Here is a 16,935-nt window from a genome sequence, read left to right on the forward strand (position 1 = left end):
TCTAATCTGCATTTCAAATATATCTATCATCTATCTATTCATCTATTTTATCTATCTCATATCTATCTACTATAAATTCTTCTATCAGTCCATCCTATTTTTCTATCCACGGTGTGTATAATTTCTATTTTTGCATATTGGAAACTACAAGAATAAAAAGTAATTTGAGCTGTTACTATTTCAAAAGGTGTTGCAGCTTCCTTTTATCTATCTATTATGTATCTAATTATTTGTCCTTCCATCCATGGCTGCATATTGGAAACTATGACCTGGGCAGAGTGGATCTGTTCAGCAGTCCAGCATGTCCCCTCGCAGCTCCCAGGCTGAGCAGACAGGGGGCTGGGGGCCACACTGATGAGGGGGCTGTCTGGATGCTGGGGGCAGGGCTCTCCTGGAGAGGAGGACTGAGCAGAAGGCAGTGCATGGAGAGGTGTGAGGCTGAGGGTGTGCACTTGGCTGCCTCTCTCCAGTCTTGTGTGTTATTGCACAGAGGACTGAACGCTTGGATTGCTGGGAAGAAAGGATAAAGGGCTTGAGTCTGGGTGAGGATCCATGAAGCAGACCCCTCTTACATCTTCACAGCCCCCCATGTAACAAAGCTTGTGTCGTAATGAGCTTGGATCTTCACCGGCACCAAGAACATGGATGACAAGTCCAACAAGCTGCTCCTGGCCCTGGTCATAGTCTTTCTGTTCGCTGTGATCGTCTTGCAGTATGTTTGCCCAGGCACAGAGTGCCAGCAGCTCCGGCTGCAAGCCTTCAGCTCCTCACTGGTGGACCCCTACTGGGCAGAAGATGACAGCCCTGCCAAATTTGTGCCCAAATTTAATTTCACCGTGGACGACCTGCTGAGGAAGGTGGACTTCAACATCAATGGGGACGATCTCATTGTGTTCCTGCACATCCAGAAGACCGGGGGCACCACGTTTGGTCGCCACCTGGTCAGGAACATACGTCTGGAGCAACCTTGTGAGTGTAAGGCTGGGCAGAAGAAGTGCACTTGTCACAGACCAGGCAAGAAGGAGACCTGGCTCTTCTCAAGGTTCTCTACTGGATGGAGCTGTGGGCTGCACGCAGACTGGACAGAACTGACCAACTGTGTCCCTGCGGTGGTGGACAACAAGAAGGAGATCAAGATGAGACCTCTGAGGTGAGTCCCTCCTCCCCAGATCCCTTGCCTAAAAATTAGGAATTAACACCTTGAGCACAAAGGAATCCCATCCTAGACTCATTGTGCCAGTGATACAATGTACGAGGAGAGCAGAACTTTGCTGCACATCCATAGGTGTCACTATCTGTGTGGTGCTGATGGGGGGATTCCTCACTCCACCTGTCCAGGGCAGACACCCTAACCCTGACATAGCCTGTGTGCATTGTCCTGGGCAGCTCCTAGGCACTGCTGCTGTGCACAGGGGTGAGGTGTGGGGTCTGATGGTATCTTACTGATATTTAGTTATTTGTGACACATTGTGAAAATATTTACACATGGAAAACTTGGTCGTAAACAGCACATTAGGCAAAGGAGCACAAGAGCTGACAATCTAGAGAGTTGTGATATTTTAAGGTTTATTCTACAGATTATTTTTATGAATTGGATAGTATATGTGTATTTATTGAGCACTATAATAACTCGTCTAAATGATAATTTCTATGTATCTATTATCTACCTATCATCTATTATCCATCTATCTATCGTCTACCTATTTATCTATTCCATGTTAAAAATTATCATTCCTCCATTATATATATATATATATGTATAATGTATATATTAGAAAGGTGGATGGATAGCTACAGATAATAGACAGATATAGATGATAAATAGCTCATAGATTATATATATATATATATGCTATATATCCATGCATTACATGCTTTTTGCGTGGTGACTCATACCGTTTGGATGCAGTCGTATAGTGCAAGATCGCATTAAAAGAAAAACGATGATTCTATTCAGTATAAAACATAATGCATGACTGAAATAATTTCACCATTGCGGTTCTTTATTTTTATTATTTTTTTATTCTTAATTTACCTTGACATAAAAATCGCAATATTCTACATTGTCCTGGAAAATCTCTTTTATTAGCACACAATTCCAGCATATGTTTCATCCTGTCCAGCAAGGGCCTATAAGGGTTAAAGTCAAGTTTCAATCCATGTTATTGATTTCTTTTTTTCCTACCACACACGTCTACTTTCTTCATGTATTGAACATCCGCAGCCTTTATACCCGGCGCTCCTCCAAATATTCATTTGGTACCTTCAGTGTGTGAGATGCAGGTGTAGGAATTATCCCATGTCTGTGGATGAGGATTACTGCACACTGATAACATCATGAAGTAACCTGTGCTGAGCTTTGTGCATCTCCCTGTGATCTGGAGGTGAGCTCATTAGCACCAATGATAATAAACATTTCATCTCCCGCCATAAATATATTGGTCTGTGCGCTGAATATTAAATTTGGCTGGAACGTGCTTTGCAGATTAAGGACAAGTTGGCCATCAGGAGTCTGAGGTGCAGGTGAGACAGAAATGTGCCAGCGTCCTTCTACCGAGCCCTGCTATCTGCAACTTCTGGCAGCTGCAGGTATACATTACGTATTATATGTGCCATGCAGATGTAGCAGAGCTCAGTATGTCATGTGGCCTGAAATATAGGACTGCGTATAAATCTACGGCATTAGGAGAGCTCCGAATATAAAACCTTGGACCTCCACAGCCTTATGTGGAATTCTGCTACATTTGTGGATCTAGCACAGAGAACATCCGCAGCCTAAAAATGACACCATAGACATGAAGACCAGTAACCATATTGCAATATTATATGACTATGTTTATTAATAGACGTTTCGTATCTGCAAAATGTGATATTTTCCCTTGCAGCTTAGATTGTAAATACAGAATGAGAATGACCGACTGATGGATCTCTGATCATTCTCACTCTTTATTTTTTTTACTTTGCTTACATAGCGCCATTAATTCCACAGCGCTTTACAGACATTATAATCATCACTGTCCCCATTGGGGCTCACAATCCGGATTCCCTACCAATATGTCTTTGGAGGAAACCCACGCAAACACGGGGAGAACATACAAACTCTTTGCAGATGTTGTCCTTGGTGAGATTGTGAACCCAGGACCCCAGCGCTGCAAAGCATCACTGCTAACCACTGAGCCACTAGTGAGATTTTTCTACACCAAAACTAAAAAGTTTCCTAATTTTATCAATGATACGAGCGTGCTTCATTAACTCGCTCCTGTCTAGTGTTCGGTTATATCATATTGTACATTTTTCTTGCTGTTTTAATGACAGCTCCTCTGGATTCAGGTAATTAATTCTGACAGCGCAGGGCTGGGGGCGTCAGATACTCAGAAAATACTTTCTATGGGTAATTTTCTCACCCTGTAGTGCTGTGTTATACGTAGGTGCTATGTGAAATATTGAAAATATAAGTTAATTGTAAAAGTATCATATGTATGAAATAAACTAGTGAGAAATCTTTTTAATATATATACACATAATATATATATATATATATATATATATATATATATATATATATATATATATATATATATATATATCCTTAATATCTGTTTTATATTTAAATATATAAATAAATATGGTTTTTAATTGACACCATAAAGACTGTATACTGCTAATATTAGGCATGTAGCTTATGGATCCGTATCTTTCACCATATACTTATTATTGTACATTTTTTATATAGCACCATTATATTCCACAGCACTTTACAGACATCGCCATCACAGTCCCCATTGGGGCTCACAATCTAAATTCCCTATCAGTATGTCTTTAAAGTGTAGGAGAAAACCCACCAAACATGGGGAGAACATACAAACTCCTTGCAGATGTTGTCCTTGGTGGGATTTGAACCCAGGACTCCAGCGCTGCAAGGCTGCAATGCTAACCACTGAGCCACTGTGGTGCAAAGAAACAGTGCTAAGCACCTAACCACCATGAACAGGAAGTGTGTTAACCAACAATACCCTGCTACACCCTCTGTCTCTTTAGGGCCACCACCGCCTTCTTGATCAAGTAAATACTTTATTTCCACCACCGCCTTTGTTTACTTTGTTGGAGGAATTGTGTTGTATTTCCACATGACCGCTGCAGCCGATAACTGGCCTCAGTGCTGATGCCTGTACATATGACATGAGACCACTGTGGCCTGTGATTGACAGCAGTGGTCGCATTGACATAAGACACATTAGAAGTAAATAGTGCAGGAGTGGCGCATGGTTAAACAGTTCAGTATTGGTTATTTTTTCATGTTATCACAATTTATTTTCTCAACCAATTATTATTATTTTTTTTAAAGTCTCTGATAACCTCGATATATGTCCTCTACCAAATACAGCAGGGCAGTGTGTTCAGTGAAACGTCAATTCTGTTGCAGCTGCGTCACTAAAGCTTTTTATACTGGATGCCGCTGCTCACCGTCCATAAATCTACCTGTATGTGTGTATTATATACTGGCCTGAAGGTACAATTCCCACAAGTGCTGTTACTGGGCTGTAATGTGCAATCTCTAACAGAACACAAATCCATCACCTCGCTGCCACCAATTTAACTGGATGTTATATTAAAATAGTTATCTTTTTCTTTTTGTGGGGATATATTAAAATAAATACATTTTCAATATTCTATCTATATATCTTCGATCATCTATCTATATTTCTTCTATCCATCATCTATCTATAGTCTACATACATATGATAGATAGATAATACAGTTGAATACACTATATAAAGACACATCTCCATGTTTTTCTCAATATCTGACGTGAAATCAGAATAAACCTTTCCCGTTTTAGATCAATTAGGATTACCATAATTATTAATATTTGCCTAATGCCAGAATAATGAGAGATAGAGAATGTTTTAAGGCATTTTTTATTACTTACTGCAAAGTCAAAAGTTTACAAACATTTCATTAGTATTTGGTACCATTGCCCTTAAACTGAATGACTTGGGTCAGACGATTGGGATCTCCCTCCACAAGCTTCTCACAATAGTTGGTCGGAATTTGGGCCAATTCCTGCTGACATAACTGGTGCAACTGATCCAGGTTTGTAGGTCATCTTGCTCGCACCTAACTTTTCAGCTTTGGCCATACATTTTAGGATTGAGATCAGGGTTTTGTGATGGCCACTCCAAAGCATTGACTTTGTTATCCTTAAGCCACTTTGTTATTATTTTGGCAGTATGCTTTGGCTCATTGTCCATTTGGAAGACCCAATTCCACCCAAGCTTTAACTTCCTGGCTGATGTCTTGAGATGTTGCTTCAATACTGCCACATAATGCCATCTATTTTGTGAAGTGCACCAGTCCCTCCTGTAGAAAAGCAACCCCACAACATGATGCTGCCACCCCCGTACTTCACAGTTGAGATGGTGTTCTTAGGCTTCCAAGCTTCTCCCTTTTTCCTCCAAACGTAACGATGGTCATTATGCCCAAAAGTTCAATTTTAGTTTCATCAGACCATAGGACATGTCTCCAAAAATTAAGGTCATTGTTCATGTGTGCATTTGCAAACATTAATCTGACTTTATGTTTCTTTTGGAGTAATGGCTTCTTCCTGGCAGAGTGTCCTTTCAGCCCATGTTGATACAATACTCGTTTCACTGTGGATATTGACACAATCCTACCAGCTTCCACCATCATCTTCACAAGGTCTTTTGCTTTTGTCCTTGGGTTGATATGCGCATGTTGGACCAAAGCACGTTCATCTCTGGGACACGGAACCCGTCTCCTTCCTGAGCGGTATGATGGCTGGACATTCCCATCTTGTTTGTACTTGCATATAATTGTTTGTAAAGATAACGTGGCACCTTCAAGTATCTTGAAATTGCTCCCAATGATGAGCCAGACTTGTGCAAGTCCAAAATTCTCTTCCTGATATCTTGGCTGATGTCTTGAGACTTTCCCATGATGCTTTACATAGAAGCAGTGTGTTTCAGGTGTGCGTTAAAATACATCCACTGGTATGTCTCCAATTAACTCAGATGTTGCCAAATATACCTATCAGAAGCTTCCAAACGCTTGACATCATCATATGGGCAGTCCAGAATTGTTTAAAGGCATAGTAATCTTAGTGTATGTAAACTTTTGACTTTGGCAAATAATATTTATGGTAATCGTAATTGACCTAAAACGGGAAAGGTTTAATTCTGATTTCATGTAAGATATTGAGAAAAACATGCAGATGTGTCTTTTCATATAGAGTATGTAAACTTCTGGTTTCAACTGTATATAGATGATAGTTCATAGATAGATATATCTTTCTATCTATAGAAATAGATGAAAGATATACATTTATCTACTCTTATCTATCTATCTCTCTATCTCTCTAGAAAAAGAAAAAAAGAAGCAGCACTAGCAGACAATATAAAGTAAATACTGGTGCAAAATCTTTCAGGCAATTACCAAACCTCTAGATAGCCAGATAAAAAAAAAATGAAAGCAGCACTCCATCAAAAATTTAGGAAAATCTGTGATTTAATAGCCCCTTGGGGCTCAGCAACATTTCGGCTGCTCCACCACCTAGGGATTTTCTGTGTTTGCATTTCCGAGTTTTCCTCCCCTTATTCCCAGAGCCATAAGTTTTTTATTTTTCCGTTGATATGGCCATGTTATGGCTTGTTTCTTGTGGGACGAGTTGTAATTTTAAATGACACCATTGATTTTACCATATCATGTACTGGAAAATGGGAAAAAAAAAATATTCCAAATGCGGTGAAATTGCAAAAAAGTGCAATTCCACAATTTATTTTTATTTTTTTCACCATGTTCACTAAATGCTAAAACTAACCTGCCATTATGATTCTCCAGGTCATTACGAGTTCACAGACACCAAACATGTCTAGGTTCTTTTTTATTTAAGAAGTGGAAAAGAAAATCCAAATTTGTAAAAAATTAAAAAAAAATTACAATTTTCGAGACCCGTAGCGTTTTCATTTTTCGAGATCAGGGGCTGGGAATGGGCTTATTTTTGCACACCGAGCTGACGTTTTTATTTAGCTACAATGTTTTGATGGACCGTTAATGCGTTTTATCGCAATGTTGTGGCGACCAAAAAAACTTAATTCTGGCATTTTGATTTTTTTTCTCGTTACGTCGTTTACCGATTGGATTAATTATTTTTATATTTTGATAGATCGGGCGATTCTGAATGCGGTGATACCAAATATGTGTATTTTTAAAAAATTTATTTTGATTATGACAAAAGGGGGGTGATTTGAACTTTTATTTTTTTACATTTTTAAAAACATTTTATTTTTTTCCTTTTTTCTGGCTTCAATAGTCTCCATAATAGACTAGAAACAGGGATCTTCTGATCGCCTGTGCTACACATAGCAGGGCTTCAGCTCTGTTATGTGTCTCAGAAATGCTCATCTTCTGCAGGCCCCGGCTTGTCATGCCAACCCATCGGCGCCCCATGATCAAGTGACACAGTCACAGAGGGCCGGAGCTTGTGACGTGCTTCCGGTGCAGTCATGTTGCATGCAGCTGTCAGAGAATGACAGCGACATTTAATATAACAGCCACGGGTGGATTGTGATTCCACCCGTGGCTGTTAGGAACACTTGATAGCTGATTAAATCATCTGTTATGTGCCGGAAAACATAAGATGGGGTCTATTTATCGATCTATCATCTGTCTATCTCATATTTATTTTTCTACTATTATTATTTTTTATTTTTATTGCACTGCTGATTCCATGGTGCTGTACTTGTCAAGATGATTTGCATACAAAACAAATATAAATTACAATAAGCAATAACAAACTATTATTTTACTGACTTACACGCCACCGTTAATTCCATATCACTTCACATACATTACCATCACTGTCCCCATTGGGGCTCACAATCTAGATTCCTTATCAGTATGTGTTTGGAGTGTGGGAGGAAACCGGAGGAAATCCAAGCAAACATGGGGAGAACATATAAACTCCTTGCAGATGTTGTCCTTGGTGGGATTTGATCCCAAGAACACAAGGCTGCAATGCTATCCACTGAGCCACTGTACAGAGGGGGAAAGGACCCCTTACCATCTACAGTCTTTCCATCTACCAAGGATAATTATGGTATCACTATAAATTGCACTAACTTATATTTGGGCCCTGTTGGAGTCTGTATTGTTCACAGTTAGTATAACACTACAGAATGCGTTCCTTTTGCCATCAGATATAACAGAACCTTGGTGGCCACCAATAATGCCAGTGTGAACACAACCTTACGTATACAGAAAATTGAATCTTGTCCCAGATGTTTTTACTTCACTCTGGTTAACAATATTAATTGATACACAACTTGGTAAAACACAAGTTACGTTCGCCTCATGTGAACATTATATGCGGTCCGTATGTGCTTACAGTGCATTATTCCTAGACTGAATCTAAACAATTAAACACATTTATAAAGACTTTCGCAAACAGAATAATGAGCGGGACGCCGGTCGGGGGCAATGTGGTGTAATAAAATGGTATTTGTAAGTAGTAAAGTATACATTCGTTGGTTTGTACTTCGGTTTTTTGACTGTGAAATATTCAATGTTCATTTCTCTGGTTTTAGTTTCTTGTGCTCATTAGTTTATTGTGAGAATCTCATGAAAGTTCACTTTTATTCACCTTAAGGCCGGGATCACACATACGTGAGATACGGCCGAGTCTCGCAGGTGAAAACCCAGCTCTGGCGCCGGACTCCGGAGCGGAGCGTGCGGCTCCATGTATTGCTGTGCAGCAGCACGCTCCGCTCCAGAGTGCCGGCGCCAGAGCTGGGTTTTCACCTGCGAGACTCGGTCTTAGGCCTCATACTCACTTGCGTGAAATACGGCCTAGTCTCACATGTTAAAACCTGGCTCTGTTTCCGGCACTCCAGAGCGGAGCGTGCGGCCGCACAGCAATACATGGAGCTGCATGCTCCGCTCCCAAGTGCCGGCGGCAGAGCCGGGTGCTACCATGCGAGACTCAGGCCGTATTTCACGCAAGTGAGTATGAGCCCTAATAGTCACTGACGCAGGCTGCAAGATGATATCGATGGAGGGGAATAAATTAAATCAGTCTCCACATACTAGAATGAAGGGGCTCGCGGTGACCTTCAGCACCTTTTTATTTTTTTCCATGAAATCAACCACCATCCACTTCTGAAACATGTTGACGGGTTGTCCACAACCCCATTTACATGCGTTACAAAATTGCCCTCAGTGCAAAAAAAAAAGGTACAAAATTAGATATAGGATGCTACTTACTTCCTTGGATTCTACTTGTATGTGGAAAAGTAGAGAATTAGGCTATGTTCACACGATCCTTTTTTTGATCCTTTTTTTTTCAGGTCCTGATTTGGAAAACCCGCAGTGCAAAACTGCACTGCTGATTTTCCTGCAGTTTCTTCTGCAGATTCCTCTGCGGGTTTTCAACAGCACTTTCCTATTGGTGCCTGTTGAAAACAGGAGCTGAATCCGCAGAAAGAAGTGACATGGTACTTCTTTTTTTCTGCAGGCAAATCCGCGCGGATTTGCCTAAGAAAAAAAGGATAGTGGGCACAGCGGTTTTTGTTTTCCATAGGGTAACATTGTACTGTACCCTGCATGGAAAAAGGATGCGAATCCGCAGCCTGAAAAGCGCTGCGGAACAGCAGCAAAAAAAGGATCGTGTGAACATAGCCTAAGCCTTATTGTCACTCAATCCTCCGCAGGTCGTGGTGGTGCTATCTGCTAATCGGTGTTCTATCAGATCTCTCAGAATTTATTCTGTACTCATATTGGCTTACTTAAACAACTAGGGTTATTTCTTTTACACGCTTATATAGCGCCATCATATTACGCAGCACTTTACAGGCAACATCATCATTGTCCCCATTGGGGCTCACAATATAAATCCCCTATCAGTATGTCTTTGGAGTGTGGGAGTAATACTACAGGCGGCAGTGTCCATCCGATTACCCCCTATGTTGTATTGTGCCTATAGAATAGCGTCTTTTCAGTAGTATCCTTCTGACATTCATGTTGGAGATTGGAATATCTTTCTATAAGTTACAGAGGTGGCGGTATTACGGAAACAGGCGAGAGGGCTGTGTGATGTTTCTGTAACTCTCGTTCACCTCTGTGGGAGTTATATGGAGAAAGTATTGCACAGCCTTCTGTCCTACCGATAATGCCTACCGCCATGTCATGACCTCAGCAATGTACACTAAATCCATTGCCATTACAGAGCTTTCTGTAACCCCTTTACAACCTCCCACTGTCAAAAGTTGTCTTTTTCTCTTGCTGCATTAACAGTCCTGCAGTGACTGCTGGGAATGGATTTTGTAGAGAAGACAGAAGCGGTATAGTACCACCTCTGTCTTCTCTTGTGCCACCTACATAACTCACACCACATAGAAACTCCTTGCAGGTGTTGTCGTTGGTGGGATTGGAACCTAACAAAAATCTTAACCACTGAGCCATTTGTCCACAACCTGACAACACGGCGCTAAAGTCAACCAGCAGACTTCAGAATACAGCTCTGGGTCAAAATATGTTGTATTTGTTTTGTAACACAAATGGGTGAAACATATCAAAATTAGTAGCCCGTGACAACGAATCAGTGTTCAGAGACACTTCGGATAATTAAAACATCAACCTTTATACCATTTTTTGCATTATAATGTACTAGTGTATGGGTGCTGAGTGTCTTTGGCGTGCTCGAAAAATATGTTCAAGTCCCGCAGCTGTTTGACAGCCGCAACACATGCAGTGATTGCCTAACAGCACCTGAGCATGCTCAGATAACACCTTATCCGCGCATGTTCGCTCATCATTATTACATACACTACTTTTCCAATGTATTTACTGTGTGGTTTAAAAATAAGATTTACCCTTCTCTCAGACATAAGGTTGTGTAATAATGTCTTATTCCAAGGTGTATTCCTTAGTAAAACCTCAGCAGAACACATTTGTTATACGGGATACAGTCCTGTAATTCTGTCGCACACAACACCCTGCATCTGGCTCTTATAAGATCACTTGTGTACTTGGCTCCGGCGAAGAACAATGACATTTCAACAAATCTGTTTCCTGTGTGGGCACGCAGCACTCCGCACATTGAGGGAGGATCGGCCCGGTTCACACTGAGCTTTTTCTTATACAGCAGATCAAATTTGATTCTATAAAAAAAATGAAGGTCTCCTAATTTTATATTCATCTTTTTATATAGTAAAATCAGATTTCAAACAGATTGAGAAATTAAATCCTTAACGATCCTGGAATAGAAATATGACATAAGTGTTACTCAATGCCGACGTCATGCGTTACAGTGCCATAGGAGCTCATGGGATCCAACCCTTCATGTTTTATAATAAAAAAACTAAAAACATAAACTTTCCATGAGAATATTATATAAGTAGTGCAAATATATATATGTAATGATATATACTGTACACATATGCATAATAATTGTGTATATACTTAAGAATGAAAAGAGGCCGTCTGCATCCTACAGAGGAAGAAGCAGCATTGGGATCATTTTTAGGCTATGTTCATATGGAGCGTTTGGAGGCAGACAAATCTGACAATTTCTTCACGTGCAAAACGCTTTGAACGCTGGGAACTTTTCAGAATATTTTCCCAGGCTCGAGTTCATATGAGTTCATCCAGCAGAGGGTGCATCACCGCGACTCGAGGTAACTGCAGTACAGTCCCCTGCATTCCATTCATTCACGAAGTTTTACAGTCAGGAGCACAGCTGCATTAGCAGAGCTCCTGGGTGTAAAATGATTTACCCCCCCTTCAGATGGATTTACAGCGTGGGACAAGACTGAACGACGGAAGGTATGGAATATTGTTGTTTGTTTTTTTTAACTTCAGGTGACAAGGGTCTTCAGGTGGATTAAGAGTAGAATAAAATATTAAAACACTATGTGTCTTTATTTCATTAAAATACTTTTTAATAATGTGTGTGTGTTTTATTAACCATTTCGTACTATTGGATTAATAATGGATAGGTGTCATAATTGACGCCTCTCCATTATTAACCTGGCTTAATGTCGCCTTACAATAGCAAGGTGACATTAACCCTCCATTACCCCATATCCCACCACTACACGGGAGTGGGAATAGAGAGGCTAAGTGCCAGAATAGGCGCATCTTCCAGATGTGCCTTTTCTGGGGTGGCTGGGGGCAGATGTTTTTAGCCAGGGGGGGTCCTATAACCATGGACCCTCTCTAGGCTATTAATATCTGCCCTCAGTCACTGGCTTTACCACTCTGGCGGAGAAAATTGCGCAGGAGCCCACACCAATTTTTTCCAGGATTTAGCCCTTTAATTTAATAGCTAGAGACCCCAAATTTTACACAGAGATACTTGTTACATTAGTAAAGAGGAATATGCAAAAAAAGAAGGGATATGAGATGGTTTACTGTATGCAAACCATGTCTCATATCCTGTCGGGTTTGTGAAGGAGATAGCAAAAGCCGGCAATTGAATTACTAGCGCTGAATTAAATATAAATATATACATATATATGTGTCTCACTGACATATATATATATATATATATATATATATGTTTTTAAGAATATTTGAGCTGATGGATCCATGATATGTCCATTTTGCAAGCCTGCGCAAAAAAATCGCCGTACGGAAGCCATACGGATGACACACGGATAAATTTGTGCGTAAAAATCGCATCCTCGCATTGAATACGGAACAGTGTTTTGGGACAATTACTGCGTATTATGGCCGTAAAAAACGGACCCTATTTTCATACGCCTAGTGTGACGCCGACCTCAGAAAAGACAAAGTCTTCAAAAACTCTCCAAAAAAAAGGAGCGTTTCACGAAGCACTCCTTTTTTTTGGAGAGTTTTTGAAGACTTTTTCTTTCCTGAAGCATTTTCTGAAATGGTTTTGAATAGTCTTTTTTTCCCCTGAAGCATTTTTTTGGCAAGCTTTTAATTGGACAGTGCCTAATTTAGACCTAGTTACATCAGACGTGACATGGACCTTTTTTTTCCACCTAATATTTTTCAAAACCTGTTCAGGAAAAAAAAGTGCTTAAAAACACCTAAAAAAGTGTCTAAAAAGTTCTTAAAGAAGTGACATTGACCTTTTTTTTTCTACCTGGTGTTTTTCACAAACTCTATAGGAAAAAAGTGCCTAAAAACTCCCCATATGAACTGAAAAGTTGATTTTCCAATAGAAATGAGTTGGAAGAGTTTTTCCATTTTTGAAACAGTTTTTAATTAGGATTTTGGAGCAGATCCAATCCAAAAACTCCTAAAAAAAAACTTGTGTGAACGTACCTTGTTGTTGAAAACTAGAAAACTTTCTGCTTCGAGAAGTTGTGTTGGTTCATATGTCTACAAATTGCACCGCGTGACTCAAAGGAAGGAATGAAAAATCAAGTTTTTTTTTCTTTGTGTTTAAAATAAAGTTTGTGGTCACCACCTGCCTCCCACCCCCTGTGCGCCCGCCCGCTTGCACTAAAATACTCACCCAGCTCCCACAATGCCTCCGCTAAGCATCGGCAGCTTGTCCTGTGTGAGCTGTCACGTGGTACTGCTCATTACAGTGATTATTATGCGGCTCCACCTCCTATATGGGTGGAGCCGCATATTCATCACTGTAATGAGCGTGATGACCACAAACTTTATTTTAAACACAAAGAAAAATTGATTCTTCATTCCTTCTCTCCAGCGAACGCTGCTGGGGAGGAATGAATGCCGGCTGCAGCACCAAAAGCAGGGGACAGCACTTAACTCTAGCACTGTCTCCTGCATGGTCCGTGTGGTCCTCAGTCGGCACACGGGCGACACACGGCTGCCGCACGTGTGCCACACTGATGTGCCACGTGAGCACACGGACACACGGACAACTCCGGTACCGATTTTTCCGGTATCGGAATTATCTGGACGTGTGAGACTGGCCTTAGAGCTACAATTCTATATCACTGCAAAATACCTGGCAGTTGGGAGGAATGAAGCAGCTGGGTCAGGAGTGGAAGAGGGGAGCGACTCATCCAGGGACAAGAGACTTCCTGTTTCTACATAAAGCTTAGAAGGATTCAACTAGTCAGTTATTAATCACGTGATGTCATAGAACTAATGGAAAAGAGAAGAATTAACTGGGTAGAAAGGCAAAATGAGCAATTGTAAGTACACAGTGCTATATTATATGATGACTACAATATATTAAGAGGATAAAAACGTTGATGAGAGGAGGAGTGCTACTTTTAAGTCCCTTTTACATAGCCAATAATTGACTGAATGAGCATTTGTAAGAATACTTGTTTCTGATGATTGATCTGTGTAAAAACGACAGCAATCGATAAACAGATGAGCGATCGCTTGTTTGTTGGCTGATCTAATTTTATGTTTTGCCTAAAGAATAATCCTTGTCTGCAGTTTATCTCCCCGTGTAAAAGACATGTGCTCCCCACAATATTCAAACTCTATGGGGACCTAACAGTTGTATTAATGATTGTTTATCTCCATTGAGTATGCATTGGGTCATGTAACAGGGCCTTTAACCCCTTAACCCCTGGGCCATTTTTCGTTTTTGCATTTTCGTTTTTTACTCCCCTTGTTCCCAGAGCCAAAATCAAGCGTACACATATTTGGTATCGCCGCGTTCAGAATTGCCCGTTCTATCAATATAAAAAAAAGAATTAACCCAATCGCTAAACGGTGTAATGATAAAAAAAATAAAAAACGCCAGAATTACGTTTTTTTGGTCACCGCTACATTGCAATAAAATGCAATAACTGGAGATCAAAAGAAAGTATCTGCACCAAAATGGTATCAATAAAAATGTCAGCTCAGCATGCAAAAAATAAGCCCTCACCCAAATCATGAAAAATGGCACTTTTTTTTTTTTACAAATTTGGGATTTTGTTTTTACCACTTAAATAAAAAATAACCTAGACATTGTCTGGTGTCTATGAACTCATAATGACCTGGAGAATCATAATAGGAGGTCAGTTTTAGTATTTAGTGAACATGGTAAAAAAACAACAACTGTGGAATAGCACTTTTTTTGCAATTTCACCACATTTGGAATTTTTTTCCCATTTTCCAGCACATGATATGTTAAAACCAATGGTGTCATTCAGAAGTACAACTCATCCCGCAAATCACAAGCCCTCACATGGCCATATTGACAGAAAAATAAAAAGTTATGGCTCTGGGAAGAACGGGAGCAAAAAATGGAAGCGCAAAAAATGAAATACCCCTGGTCGTTAAGGTGTTAAAGAGTAAATAAGCTTTGAAGTTTGTTTTTCAGGCACTTTAATATCTTGGAGATCAATTAGTGCACCTGTCCTGAGACCCCCAGCGATCTTGTAAGAGACCACTGAGAATTGCCCAGGTCGGGAAACAGCAAGGGCGGGTGCACAGAGTAGAGTGTTCAATGGAAAGCCGATGACTTAGCACAATCCTGTGATCGCTGTGCACGGCGGTCACTGCTCAGTGGTGCGAGCACTAAGAAATGTACTTGCTTCGCACTTTATGGGGGTCTTTTTACGGATCGGTGGGGGTCTCAATAACCAGACTTCCACCGATCTGCAGGCAAGTAAAGTTCCTGAAAAATCTAAAATGAGCTTTTCAAAGTTCCGTTACGCTTTAACCCTGTAGTGTCCTTGCATTACCTTGTCCGGTTCACGTAAGGTCAGGAAATTATTTAGTGTAATCTGTGAATTTTGTCTTGGTTTTCATAACTTTGTGGATGTCATTTGTAAGATGTTTTTTTTTTTAATATGCAATTAAGTATTTCCATTTTTCTGCACTTAGCAAAGACTTTGCAAGAGAATCAGCGCTGAGTGCGGTACGTGACTGGCATACTCCGCGGGCCGCTTGGAATGACACTGTGGCCTAATTACACAAACATCACTGGTGAAGAAAATGGGACTGATGTAGAGAAGCGCCAGGTGATGCGTGGCGAGCAGACATGGTCGTTCTGCCGAGTGCTGTCTACCTGTCATTAACCATGTTCAGGCACTTGCCTTTGTAAGCAGAGTCCTCCAGTCTCTCTCTATCCTGTGCTCTACGTCTTTGAAATATTAGTACACTAGCTACAGGAGGCCGGAATCATTTATTGTTCAGCTTGTTTTTTGTTGTGTGTTTTATTTTTTTGAAAACTGAAAAATATAAGTTCATTATAATTGCAATCTATACTACTGACAGATTCCGCAGCCCTGTCCAATTAGAGAACTTTATTGTGGTACGTGAGTCTGCGCCCCAGAGGAGCTTACAATCTAAGCGCACTGGCAGATAATCTAACGATCTAATGCTGCTTTACAAGCTAATTAGACCCACGTGAACTCAAAAGCATGCAAGCGCCTTCACTAGTTTTTTATGAGAGTTGTTGCAGCAAGTCCCATGATGCGATGCAGGCAGAAAGAAGACTGAATGCTGGGTGTTGGTTTACAGCAAACCGATGTGGGGCTATTTATACAGATAGAAATATAGCTTCTATGGAGATGTTTGCCTGTCATGGTGCCATCAAATTGGTTCAGAGAATATATTATATATATATATATATATATATATATATATATATATATATATATATATACTAGATGGTGGCCCGATTCTAATGCATCGGGTATTCTAGAATATGTATAGTAGTAAACAACACAGCCACGTAGTATATAACACATACATTTAGTATATAACACAACAACTTAATATATAACACAGCCACGTAGTATATAGCACAGCCACGTAGTATATAGCAGCCACCTAGTATATAGCAGCCACGTAGTATATAACAGCCCACGTAATATATAGCACAGCTCACATAATATATAGCACAGCCCACACAGTATATAATATAGGCCACGTAGTATATAACACAGCTCACGTAGTATATAGCACAGCCCATGTAGTATATAACACAGCCCATGCAGTATATAACACAGCCCACACAGTATA

At 40.3% G+C, this 16,935-nt stretch overlaps 1 protein-coding gene across 1 annotated transcript in view; it reads left to right on the forward strand.

Annotated features, from left to right (window-relative positions):
• Window positions 1–407: 407 nt before the first annotated feature.
• HS6ST2 (heparan sulfate 6-O-sulfotransferase 2) overlaps window positions 408–16,935 on the forward strand; it is a 430,038-nt gene continuing 413,510 nt past the window's right edge. The window contains exon 1 of the mRNA XM_077285351.1: window positions 408–1,150. Within this exon, the coding sequence (XP_077141466.1) occupies window positions 642–1,150 (509 nt within the window). The 5' untranslated portion in view covers window positions 408–641. The remainder of the gene's footprint in view (window positions 1,151–16,935) is intronic.

This window comes from Ranitomeya variabilis, chromosome 2 (genome assembly GCF_051348905.1).
Source record: "Ranitomeya variabilis isolate aRanVar5 chromosome 2, aRanVar5.hap1, whole genome shotgun sequence".
NCBI lineage: Eukaryota > Metazoa > Chordata > Amphibia > Anura > Dendrobatidae > Ranitomeya > Ranitomeya variabilis.